Below are 12500 nucleotides of genomic sequence, written 5' to 3'. Positions count from 1 at the left end.
GGGTCCCTGGCACAAAACATTTTCAGGCAGGGGTCCGTGGCCAAATATATATCAATTTGGAGGTCCTTGACATGGAAAAGTTTGAGAACCACTGGTCTAAAGAACTAAAGAATAACAAGAAAATAACCGCTATTAATAATAACAATAATACTATAGCTAGGGTACATTTAGTAAAAGAGCAAACAATTTATGGTTTAAAACTTCCAGTAAATACAGTGCAAAGAGTACTGTAGCTCCACAGCCAATAAAATGTTGTGAGACAAAACAAACAGGCTTATTACAGCCTTCTGGGATGATATAACAAAATAGCCTGTATCGATTGAGATACAACAAATAAATACATAAATGAAGGAAGCAGAGAGGTCCTCATATTTCAGTAGGTTTAATAGTTTTTCAGATATTACAGTATAGAACAAACAACTGAAATTTTCCAGACATATGTATGTATACACAAATTACTCCCGAAGCAAGGCTGTCATCTCGTAACAAATACTGTACCACTGTAACACTGCAATGCAGAAATACTTTGTTACAAGTAAAAGTCCGGTAATCAAAATGTACTTGAATAAAAGTACTAAAGTATTAGTATCGAAATATACTTAAAGTACCAAAAGTAAAAGTTCTCGTTATGTAGAATTTCCATTCAGAAGTTAATTGATAAAAAATATTTTGAAAATAGCAGATCTACAGGTTCAAGCTTGTAGAGCTGCTTTAAATAGGGCTGGCTGAAGTGGTAAATGTATGTTTTGTAATAATAATAAACACAATCTACAAAGTAACCAGTAACTAAAGTTTTCAAATACTTGTAGAGGAGTAAAAGTACAATATTTGTTTCCGAGATATAGTGGAGTAGAAGTAAAAGAACAGAAAATTGGAAATACTCCAGTTAAGTAAAAGTCCCTCAAATTTGTACTCAAGTACAGTACTTAAGTACATGTACTTTCCACCACTGACCATACTGTGACCGCAGCAAGAGAGAGAACAAACAGATCAGATTCTCTATTCAGTAGTTTATCCATAATGCATGTCCAACAGATTGGTACATTTTTTACCCGCACACCAGGCAGCTCCCGTTGTCAAAGATTTATAAAACAATCTGAGTGATGCTTCAAGCACCATGGCTCTTCCTCAGATTTCTGGTTCTACTTGTCCAAATGTTTCATGTATTGAAAGGGTCTACACCATGAATTTAAACTTTTTCTTCTTTTTTGTGTGTTTTTGGTCTCCCCTACCTCTCTTCTATCCTCAAAAATACCCCAGTTTGAACACTCAGGCTTTCACAGCAAATCTGGGGTTTTCTGTAAATTGGTCTAAAAACAGGCCAAACTGATTTGTTCCCGCTAGTGATGTCATTAGCGGGAACAATTCCTCCCGTTTTTCAGTTCCAACCAAAAAAAAAGAAAAGAAAATCTTAAAAAAAATATATATTTTTTTCTTCTTTTTTTCTTCTTTTGTTTTTTTACTCTTTCCACACAGAACCAGGAGATAACATGCATACAAACTGGCTCAATAGCGCCCCGTGCCAAACAGGACAATGTGGTATTGCAGGTGAAAGTGCTTTATAAGCCAGAGAGAAGTTAGTTGGAATGAGTATATCTGAGGCTTGATTTAGGCTCAAACCTTTTGAAAAACGTTTGAGGGACATAAACAATATGATATTAAATTTTTTTTTTTTTTTTTAATTCATGGTGTAGACCCTTTAATATCGACCTGTGGAAGCTTTTCCGAAATGCCAGTCTGCACTGGGCAAGACCTAGCCGGTTCAGTGTCTAAAAACGGAAGTACCGAAATTTGGCGGAAGTACCACCCAAGGAAATGGCGTCGACGCTTTACAAATCTGTTTACATTCTCCGTGAATGAAACAAGTGTTCTGATTGGTCGAAAAATATATTTTCCGGGGCGAAATACGTACAACGGAAGTCCCGCCCCTATAGACACTCTGCTTTAGGTCGTGACCAGGCTTTTCTCTTCACAGATGAGTAAGGCAAGGCGGGGAACGAGGCTAAGTCCCGGTTTGTCCAGTTCTCTTCCTCTTTTACACCTATAGCTTGCTGCCATATTTCGTCCATTTCATTCTCTTTGAGATTGAATAGGTAAGGTTCATTTTAGGTTAAAATCGCAGATCTACAAGCTCATTGAGCTTGTAGATCTGCTATTTTTGAAAAATTACGAAAATTTGTGAAAATCTTTGAATGTACATTTTTTAAGGGGAACACGTGTAACTCAAATCTTTGCTTCTGACGGTCCCTGGAACAAAAATATGTTACAAAAATAAATACAAATACAATAAATACAAATGTTCACGATTTTTCAAGATTAGCAGATCTACAAGCTCATAGCGCGGCACTTGGTGCTGTGCTATGACCTTGTATATCTGCTATTTTTGAAGGGTGTTATTGATGTCACATGGGTGTCACTGATGTCACATGGGTGTCATTGACGTCACATGGGTGTCATCGACGTCACATGGGTGTCATTGACGTCACATGGGTGTCATCGACGTCACATGGGTGTCATTGACGTCACATGGGTGTCATTGACGTCACATGGGTGTCACTGATGTCACATGGGTGCTCTGTGTTATCTGGAGATGAGCGGGCGCGTTTGTACCAATACTTCTACAACCACTACTACTACTACCAGTACTTGTAGAACTAATCATTCTACAACTACTTTTTTCTTTCTTGTACAAAAAGAAATACAAAAGAATGACGTAAAGTTTATTTTATTTTCCAGTTTGCTACTTTCTTGTCTTTACCTCTTTCTCTCTCTTTCTCTCTCCACCCTTCCTTCTGTCATTCCTTCCTTCCTGCCTTCCTTCATATGTCCTTTCTTTTTGACTCCTCGCCTCGCCTTCCTTTCGATCGCACCTCTCTTTTGCTGCTCCTGTTCTGTCCTTTTTTTGCAAACAATTTTATCCCTTTTTTTGCCTTGCTCGCCTCCTGCCCTCGCCTCCTGCCCTTGTCTCCTGCCTTCTCTCCTTCTGAGCTCACAGACCCCACCTCCTCCTCCTCTCCTCCCTTCTCTCATCCCTCCTCTCCCTCTCTCCTCTCTCCCCCAGCTACCCGTGCCACCCTCCTCCCCGCTCCCCGGGACGTCACAGAGCTCCAGGTGTCTCCCCACTCCGTGCGTCTGGGCTGGCGCCCCCCGCCGGCCCCCCTGCAGGGAGGGAACGAGGACGAGGTTCGAACCTACGGAGTTTTCTACTCGGAGGACGGCGTGGACAGGTGGGTGGTCCTGGAAATGTTTCCAATGCAGGTTTTCATTATGAGAAGGCAGGAGGCAATTATTGAGGGGCACGGTGGAGAGTCGGTAGCGCTGTCGCCTCACAGCTAGAGGGTCCTGGGTTCGATTCCTGCCGGGGACGCTGTGGGCGCTGGGGGCGTGTCCTCTCCTTTGTGTCATCATTGCCCATACTAGGTGGGGTTGGCATGTTCTCCCCGTGTCCCCTAGGGCATTGGTTCTCAAAATGGGGTCCGGGGACCCCCAGGGGTACTTGAGGGGGTTCCAGGGGGTCCCCAGCTAAATGATGGACAGGAACCAAATGGACCCTTATGGGTCTGTAACTCTGAGAGTGTACAAATGGAACCAAATGGACCCTAACGGGTCCATTTGGTTCCATTTGTACACTCTCAGAGTTAAATTAACATTGATTTCACAATATGAATTGGGGTCCCAGAGATAGAAATGCCATTAAATGGGGGTCCGTAGCCCTAATGCATGTAAAACTGGGGGTCCTTGAAATTAAAATGGTTGAAATCACTGCTAGAGAGCCGTAAAAAGCTTCTCTTATGGGGGTCCCTGGCTTATCTTTTCAAATGGGGGTCCGTGGTCTAATAAGTGTCTATTTGGGGGTCCTTGGCACGAAAAAGTTTGAGAACCACTGCCCTAGGGTACCCTCACAAAAAACATGCAGTAATCCTGGTCTCTATACTGCCTCCCCCTGGTCAGCCGGGGCGCCTGATGGAGGGGAAAGGAACTGGTTGGAATAACGTGTTCCTTCCACACGCTACGTCCTACCGGGGGAAACTCCCCCCTGTCAGGTGATAAGAAGCGGCCTGCTCACTCCTCATGCATTGAAGGAAGCATGAGCTCAGTTCGGGGCTTTCCCCAGGCTGGCAGAGGGAGAATAGCGCCCAGGATTACAGCTTAGGCAATGCAACTGGGTGAAAAAATGGGTTACAAAAATGGTGCGATAAAAAAAATAAAAACGTTTTTATTATGAGACATTACATTTTGGGAGAAACTTTTTTTAGAACTTCCATTTTTTTGTTTGTTGTTGCTTTTGTTTATAATATCATAGATTTCAGAATATATTTTTATTTCTTACATTTTCTCAATGCATATTCCTGCTGTACTTTTGAAGTATATTTTTTTAGACCTCACCGTCAAATGACTGTTTCCAAAATATTTTCTATTCACCACAATCTCTCTCATCTCTTCCTTCCTTCCTTCCTTTCTTCCTTCCTTCCTGCCTCCCTCCATTTGACCGCTCTCAGAGTTACAGACCCATAAAGGGCCATTCACACCCAGCACTATAACTATAAATTATAGTTTAAGAGAAATCGTTCCAAGTCTAGTGGATGGCAGAGTTCACACCACAACTGTAACAAATAACAATGGTGAACGATATAGTTATAGTTATCATTATAGTCATATAAGGACCCCATAAGCCCATAAGGATCCCATTTGGACCCCTGGTGGTCCACGGACCTAAACGTGGATTTATTTCATCCTTTAAGACCGGGAACGCATCTGTGTCATTTTAAGATGTCTTTGGCTATTAAAAAATAGCAGATCTAGAAGCTCATGAGCTTGTAGATCTGCTATTTCTGAAAAATTGTGAACATTTGTTCGCTTTAAAAAATATATATTGAAATATTTGCACAAAATGTTCACGATTTTTCAAAAATAGCAGATCTACAAGCTCATAGCGCGCCACCGAGTGCCGCGCTATGAGCTTGTATATCTGCTATTATTGAATAGCCAAAAAAAGGCCCATAAGGATCCATATTTGGACACCTACAACGTGGAGAAACGGTGATTTATATTTCATCCTTTGTCTTGCTTTTTTTCCAGGGAGCGTTCGCTCAACGCGTCGGACCCCGCTGCGCTGGCCATAACGGTGGCTAACCTGAAGCCGGGCGCCAGCTACACGTTCCGCGTGGTGGCCTACGACGCCCTGGGGCCGGGACAGAGCTCCGCCCCCCTGAGGGTCACGACCCCGCCAGACCGTGAGTCCTTAATTATCAAGGGGCCAGCCTGACATATTTACAATGAGGCCGATACGGAAGAGAGACGAACTTTAGACTAGATTTTCTTACCTTAATAAAAATTGTCATAAATACTATATGCTTCCAGTCGCTAGTTTAAAGTCTCCTTTCAATCATCATGATATGCGTTTTGCTAAATTATGGTCCCATTTATTCTAAAATTGATGATAAAGTAGGCTAGTATGCTCCAGGAGGGGCGGGATGATTTGATTGACCATCTACACAACCAATAGCATTCATTCCCCGCCCCCGCTCTTGATTGACAAGCTACCCAACCAATAGCATTCTTTGGGGATTGTTTTCCGGTTCCCTGGTCACATGTCTGGTTGACCCGCCCCCGCTTTGGTCACATGTCTGGTCTCAAGCAATAGCGTTTGATAGCCGATGTGCTCGGTTGTATATATTAAAGATGGCGGATTGCACACAGCCAAACAATAGGCTTCATTTTCGGTCTGTAGAAAGCAGAGGTGTGGCTTTGTCCATCTCTTTTATACAGTCTATGGTCCTTATGAGATGGAGGCATGGGGATGGATGGAGGGTGTGATAGATAGATAGATAGATAGATAGACAGACAGACATGTATTACGTATCGCCCATCTTATCTTATTCTTTTGTGTCAGTTCTACTTCCAGGTCCGGTGGATGACCTCCGAGTATTTCCAGTGAGTTCTACCAGTGTACAGGCAACGTGGGACCCGCCCACCCAGGCCAACGGGCCAATCCTGGCGTACCGTGTCATCTGGGGGGAGGAGCCTTCCGGGAAAGAGCAGGTAATATCTCTACTATAGCTACTAACTACAGTGATATTCAACTAGCGGCCCGCAGGCCAAATCCTGCCCCAGTGGAACTTTCTTGTGGCCCCTGGTCCACATTCTATAATCCAATGTAAAAATGATGGTTGGTTGTACAGAATGACCATTTTGAATGTTTTTCATAACCGTTAAGTGAAGCTTGATAATGGTTAAGCAACCATTAACCGATAAGAATACAATGTAGGCTACTGTTTAGAATGGAGGAATGTTTGTGACTCACTCAGGATCCTAAATTAACATCCACCAGTACTGCAGTACATACAAGAACCCAAATGTGTGAAAATGTAATCTTTGGTGAATATGATTTCCTAATGTACTACTGTAGATCTGCTGTGCTGCGTGTTGTCGTAACACGTCTAGATTAGGTAGAAGGCCACAGTTAGTCAAGATGGGGCCACAAGACAACAAAAATGAACAAATGGTCATGGTTAACCGTTTAACCGCAAACGATTAAGAAATGTGTAACTGGTTGGTTAAAGGGTTAATTTGTTATGCTAGAAATGTTGTCTACTTCTTACTACTTTCAGAAAAATTTAGCTTTCAAGTAGTTCCGCTGTTTTTTTCACCGCTTGACAAAAGCTACATCGCTACATTTCAGTAGCACATTATGTACTAGAATTCTTAGAACAACAGGTGAGTTTTGAATGCATTTCATACACCACATGCCACCCATTTGTAGCTATTTCTGAGTTGTGGGTGGCCACACACCGTGTGTCGTCCGTTACACCAAAGAAATAATTCTCCTTCTGCATCCATTAGCTTTTGAGTGGATTTTGTCCATCTGTAGATTTTACACAGTATGTTTCATTTGTCATCAATAGCATCCTGGGCTGACCCATTTGTATGGGTCACTCTGACACTCTCAACTGATGGTTCTTGAAATACATCATAAGAGCTTGTGCTCTTATCAGCCGGGTGCTAAAAAACATAAAGTAAACACCTTTCCTTCATACGAACATGTAAACACCTTCACCTTGCCATCCTGCCTCCACCACTTTTCTCACAATGCCATGCCAGGGACCATTGCACAGAACACACTGAAATATCTACTTCCTATTTTCTCAATATCCAAATCAAAGCCTCTGCATTATAAAGAACTGGCACAGAAATTATCCTATCAAACATAAACCACAGAGAAAGATCAAGGTGTTGTTCTTGATTCTGAGTTTATGTCAGTAAATGTTGACTTCTTTCATCTAAAAATTAGAGCCTGTCTGTCACTGGATGATGCAAAAAAAAATGTTGATCCACACTTTGGTTTTCTCTCAGCTTGACTACTGCAATGCATGTTCTTGTGGCTTTTGAGGCAAAACTATCTAAGATATCTACATATATACACATAACATAAACCAGCAGGTATAGGTAACACTTCTGTAGGTCCACATAGCAACAGGTATGTACATGAGATTAGACGTTAAAGGAGTAGTTCACCCAATAAAAACGTATTTTCTATCAATTACACACCCCATGAAGTCTTGAATTCATGGAGATTTGTTTTTGTTTTTTTTGGCATTCAGCCAATAATTTGATGACCAGTCATCGGTCAGGAGACTCAGTAGGAGCCTCAAAGAGGAATGCGACAAAAACAAAAAAGAACTCCATGAATTCAAGGCCTCATGGGGTGTGCAATTGATAGAAAATAAGTCATTTGTTTGGTGAGCTATTCCTTTAAGGTGAACTCTGGTTGCTGTTATACAGGTAAACGTACACGCACGCACACACACATGCACGCACACACGCACGCACACACGCACGCAAGCACTGTTGATCACAGTGAGAGGCAGGCGGTTAGCATTTTCTTTCCTCGTCCATGATTGATTTACTCGTTTTGAAGGCACTCAATTTTACAGCACCTCACTACCTCTCTCCGAGTGCTCGTCCAAATACAGTTTGTTTCTATAACATCCCCGTTGGTCATTCTCGCCCGCCGCTGACCTTCTCCTCCATGTGCCAACAATGTAATAAAAAAAACATGGGCGAAGCAGTTTTCTGCTTCTATGGACCGACTCTTTGGAAGCAACTCCCATTACACAAAAGACAGGCAACCACTGTAGATGTTTTTTTTAAAGAAACAGCTCAATACCCACTTATTTTGTACTCTCGCTTTTATTTGACCCCATCTTTTATTTCAGAGTTGTTCTTGTAGTACTGCTACCACCGACCCAGACTGTTACTAGTGTTGGGAGTGTAGTGTAGGGATTTTAACGATTCCGGTTTAACGGGCTGACTCCCTAACGGTTCCCTTCAAAGGGATAGTTCACCCAAAACATTCCTTTTTTTCTATCGATTACTCACCCCATGGAGGCTTGAATTAATGGATATTTTTTTGTTTTTGTCGCATTCCTAAGCCAATAATTTCATGACCGGCAGCGGTTCCAGTAGGAGACACAAAGAGTCTCCTTTGTGTCTCCTATCGGAACCGCTGCCTATCTGGTCATCACATTATTGGCTTAGGAATGCGACAAAAACAAAAAAATCTCCATGAATCTCCATGGGGTGAACTGTCCCTTTAACGATTCCTATATATTTAAAAATATATATTTAAATTGGACTTTCATTCAAAAGTTCGGATAACTACAAATTCAATCGTACATACGTTATTGCATAGATATTATTGTAGTGGTTCTCAAAGTGAGGTCCAGGGACCCTCTGTGGTTACTTGAGGGGGTTCCAAGTGGACCCTTTCAGGTCTGTAACTCTGAGAATGTACAAATGATCTGTGATTCTGAGAATGTACAAATGGAACCAAATGGACCCTAATGGGTCCATTTGGTTCCATTTGTACACTCTCAGAGTTATCAAGTGGTCCTTGAAATTTAAAACCACTGACTGTAATAAAACGATTCCGGAAACGGTTCCAAATGTAATGGAACCGATTCCGGGTTCCTCAATCTTGGATCGGGTTCCTCCGGGTTCCAGATCCCAACCAACTAACTGTAACCTGTGTGTATTTCAGAGTGAGGAGGTGTCTGCTCAGTACTACAAGGTGGAGGGTCTGAGGAAGTACGGCGAGTACAACGTGCGAGTCGTCGCTGTAAACAGACATGGCATCGGCATGGCAACCGCAGGCGTCAGTGTCCAAACACTATCGGATGGTGAGTAGTTTTTTGGCTCATTAGCGATACTTTTATACTATTACTACTGGTTGATAATAGGCACTGTAATTTCAAATTAAATAGATAGATAGATATATAATGTTATTTCCGTGTCCTGCACAAAAAGTGCCCAACCCTCATGGGACACCATTTTACGCTTATGGCATTTTACAATATATTCACATAATACATTCAATTACTCAGAATTATACAAAGTGTTCTGTCTTCTCTCCCAAGCTTGACAAATAAAATCTGCCACAACAAAATCTCCTTTAACAAAAGTTAAATCTCAAGCTTTTCATAATCATCTAACTCAAGGAAATCACCACAAATTGAAGACATCATATTAGAGCAATAAAACAAAAAAGTGAACCTCATTTTCAATTTCCCTAAGCTCACAAAACAAACAGTATATCTCTCTTCCTCTGGAGTGCCATTAAACCTGCCAGACTCCAGAGCTAATGGTAATGTATCTGGCCGTGTTTGTGCACAGAGAGATCGTTGTCTTTTGCCTAAATGATACTTCACATAAGGTTCTACAGTGTACCTGTCCTTTATGAATGTATGAACTTTATGAAAACGCAACTTAGGTTAAATCCTATGAGAAATGACCAAAATGTGACCGCATAACGGCCACTTTTATAAGACACTGGTCAGTCAGCCACAGAGGCACCCGCACTTACCTAATATAATTACATGGTATTTGCTATATTCCTTGTGGAGTTGAGTTCTCTCAAAGGCAGGCCTAATAAATCGCAATTAATTAAGCGAGTTGTGGTCCAGCAGCGTGAGCTCCAGGGGACTCAAACAGTGGTGTAAAGTACATTTACTCAAGTATTGTACTTAAGCACAAGTTTGAGTTTTTTTTTTTTTTTTTTACTTTACTGGAGTATATCCAATGTTCAGTACTTTTACTTCTACTCCACTTCATTTCAAAGGCAAATATTGTACTTTTACTACAATTATTTGAAAACATTAGTTACTAGTTACTTTGTGGATTTGGATTATTATTACAAAACCTACATGCAGTAACCACTTGATCTATATTAATTTCGGCCATTTGAAAACTTGTGAAACATTCTGCATAATGTGTATACTTTATACTTTTGGTACTTATAGTACATTTTGATACCAATACTTTTGCACTTCTACTCAAGTACATTTTGAATTCCGGACTTTTACTTGTAACAGAGTATTTCTACATTGCAGTATTGATACTTTTACTTAAGTAAAACAATTGAGCACTTTTTCCACCACTGGACTCAAAGCAGCAGCCGTGCAGAAAACTGACAGGCAGGGTAGGAGAAACACAGAGACCTTGTGCTCGTCTCTGGTGAGAGAAAGCTTATCTATAAAAGATTGGTACATTTTAGGCGAGTAATAGGCCATCCAGTTGCTCCATCTTGATTACTTTCACATCTTCACACCTAGTTTAAAATATTGTTTTCAATATTCAGCAGGTTCCCTGGAGTTATACCGAAGTCTGTTTCAGTCGATCGTGCGACTGCCCCTGCTCCCCCCCCCCCCCACCCCTTTCTTATTGTTTTCTTTTTCTTCAGAAAATGCACTCTAGGCAGCGCTTTTTCTTCATAAAAGGTGCATAGTGTGAATAGGCTCTAAGGTGGCATTTAAAAGACTGCCAACAGGTTAGTAATGGAGGCAGTCCATTCAATTAGCCACTGTCTGTGGTCTATTAATGAGGTGAGAAGTGCAGTGTTCCACTCAGGGTAGCTTCAGAGAGGGAAGAAAAAGTCCATTTACTGTATAGTACTTTACATTTGCAATGAACACGATACGAAGAGAGTTACATACAGAAAAATGACATACAGATACACAATATACACAGTATAATGCTGTAAATAGGTCAGCATTAGATATATACAGCAGTGGTTCTCAAACTTTTTCATGTCAAGGACCCCCAAATTGACACTTATTAGCCCGCGGACCTCCATTTGAAAAGATAAGCCAGGGACCCCCATAAGAGAAGATTTTGACGGCTCTAGCCGTAAAAATCAATCGTATCAAGGACCCCCAGTTTGACATAAATTAGGCTACGGACCCCCATTTAATGGCATTTCTATCTCTGGGCCCCAATTTATATAGTAAAATCAATGTTAATTTAACTCTGAGAGTTTACAAATGGAACCAAATGGACCCGTTAGGGTCCATTTGGTTCCATTTGTACACTCTCAGAGTTACAGACCCATAAGGGTCCATTTGGTTCCTATCCATCATTTAGCTGGGGACCCCCTGGAACCCCCTCAAGTACCCCTGGGGGTCCCCGGACCCCACTTTGAGAACCAATGATATACAGTAATATATATATATATAAATGTAATGTAATTTCTTTAAGAAACAGAAAAAGAATCAGAGTAAAACAAATAAATAAGGGCCGTGAAGAACATAGGGCCTATACACAGATGAATACTCATCAACACACCTAAGAAAGATCGTAATAAACAGTATGATAGCAATATAACAGCCTAATAGACAACAATGAATGAATAAATAAAAAACAGGATACGCTCAGTTCTTCATTTAGGCCAGAGGGCTCCAAGATGTCAAGTTTATGAATCCAATGGGCTTCTCTATGTAGTTTTTTGTATGATGTCGCCACCTTAAACAGAGATTGTTTTTTTCTTTTTTTCTCGATTACCCAAACTCTTAGAGATGCTGTGAAGCCTTGGTTGTCTTGACTATAGTGTCTGGCATAACCTTGGTTTTTGGTTGTAGTTTTACTAACTTTCTCTCTATCATTTTCCCCGTAGTTCCTAGCGCTGCGCCTCAGAACATCACACTGGAGGTGGTATTGTCCAGGGTGAGTGAATGATCCTTTATAATCCCTTTTCCGGTTGTAAACTTGGTTGTAACAGTATTCCTGCTATCTGACTCTATTTATCATCTGAATCATTTTAATCTGATTATGTGTAATCAGATTAAAAGTACACTACGTCATTTTATGTTGTTTTAAAAGTATTCGCATAATTTGATTGTACTGTTGCTTCCGATTCAACAATAATATGTCTTTAATCTGAGTATGATTTTACAAGATTGTTGCTGGCACTGTACCTGCCTGATTTCTTGATATTATATTCCAATTGGGTAACATATTCAGGAGAGACGCAAAGGAATTCAGAATCAGAATCAGAATCTACTTTATTGTCACATCACAAGTTTTTGTGACAAGTGTAAAGAAGTGGGTGAAATTAGTTTTTGTGCAAGCTCCATATTTTTTTGTTGTTTTCAGAAAGAGAAAAGAAAAGATAATCAAAGATATCTACATATACAGTATACACATAAACCAGCAGATACAGTGAGTGT

The 12500-nt window shown here is 40.9% G+C and overlaps 1 protein-coding gene across 1 annotated transcript in view; it reads left to right on the top strand.

The window, feature by feature from the left end:
* The window catches only part of LOC311037790 (netrin receptor DCC-like), a gene marked incomplete at its 5' end in the record, with an annotated part of 83038 nt that overhangs the window by 39640 nt on the left and 30898 nt on the right, over positions 1-12500 (top strand). Inside the window, 5 exons of the mRNA XM_084047080.1 lie at positions 3062-3227; positions 5080-5234; positions 5906-6042; positions 9041-9179; positions 11948-11997. Of these exons, the coding sequence (XP_083903206.1) occupies positions 3062-3227; positions 5080-5234; positions 5906-6042; positions 9041-9179; positions 11948-11997 (647 nt within the window). The remainder of the gene's footprint in view (positions 1-3061; positions 3228-5079; positions 5235-5905; positions 6043-9040; positions 9180-11947; positions 11998-12500) is intronic.

This window comes from Gymnoscopelus microlampas (assembly GCF_963454915.1).
Source record: "Gymnoscopelus microlampas genome assembly, chromosome: 21".
Lineage (NCBI taxonomy): Eukaryota > Metazoa > Chordata > Actinopteri > Myctophiformes > Myctophidae > Gymnoscopelus > Gymnoscopelus microlampas.
The sequence above is the reverse complement of the archived record's forward strand: the minus strand, read 5'-3'. Positions and strand labels throughout refer to the sequence as shown.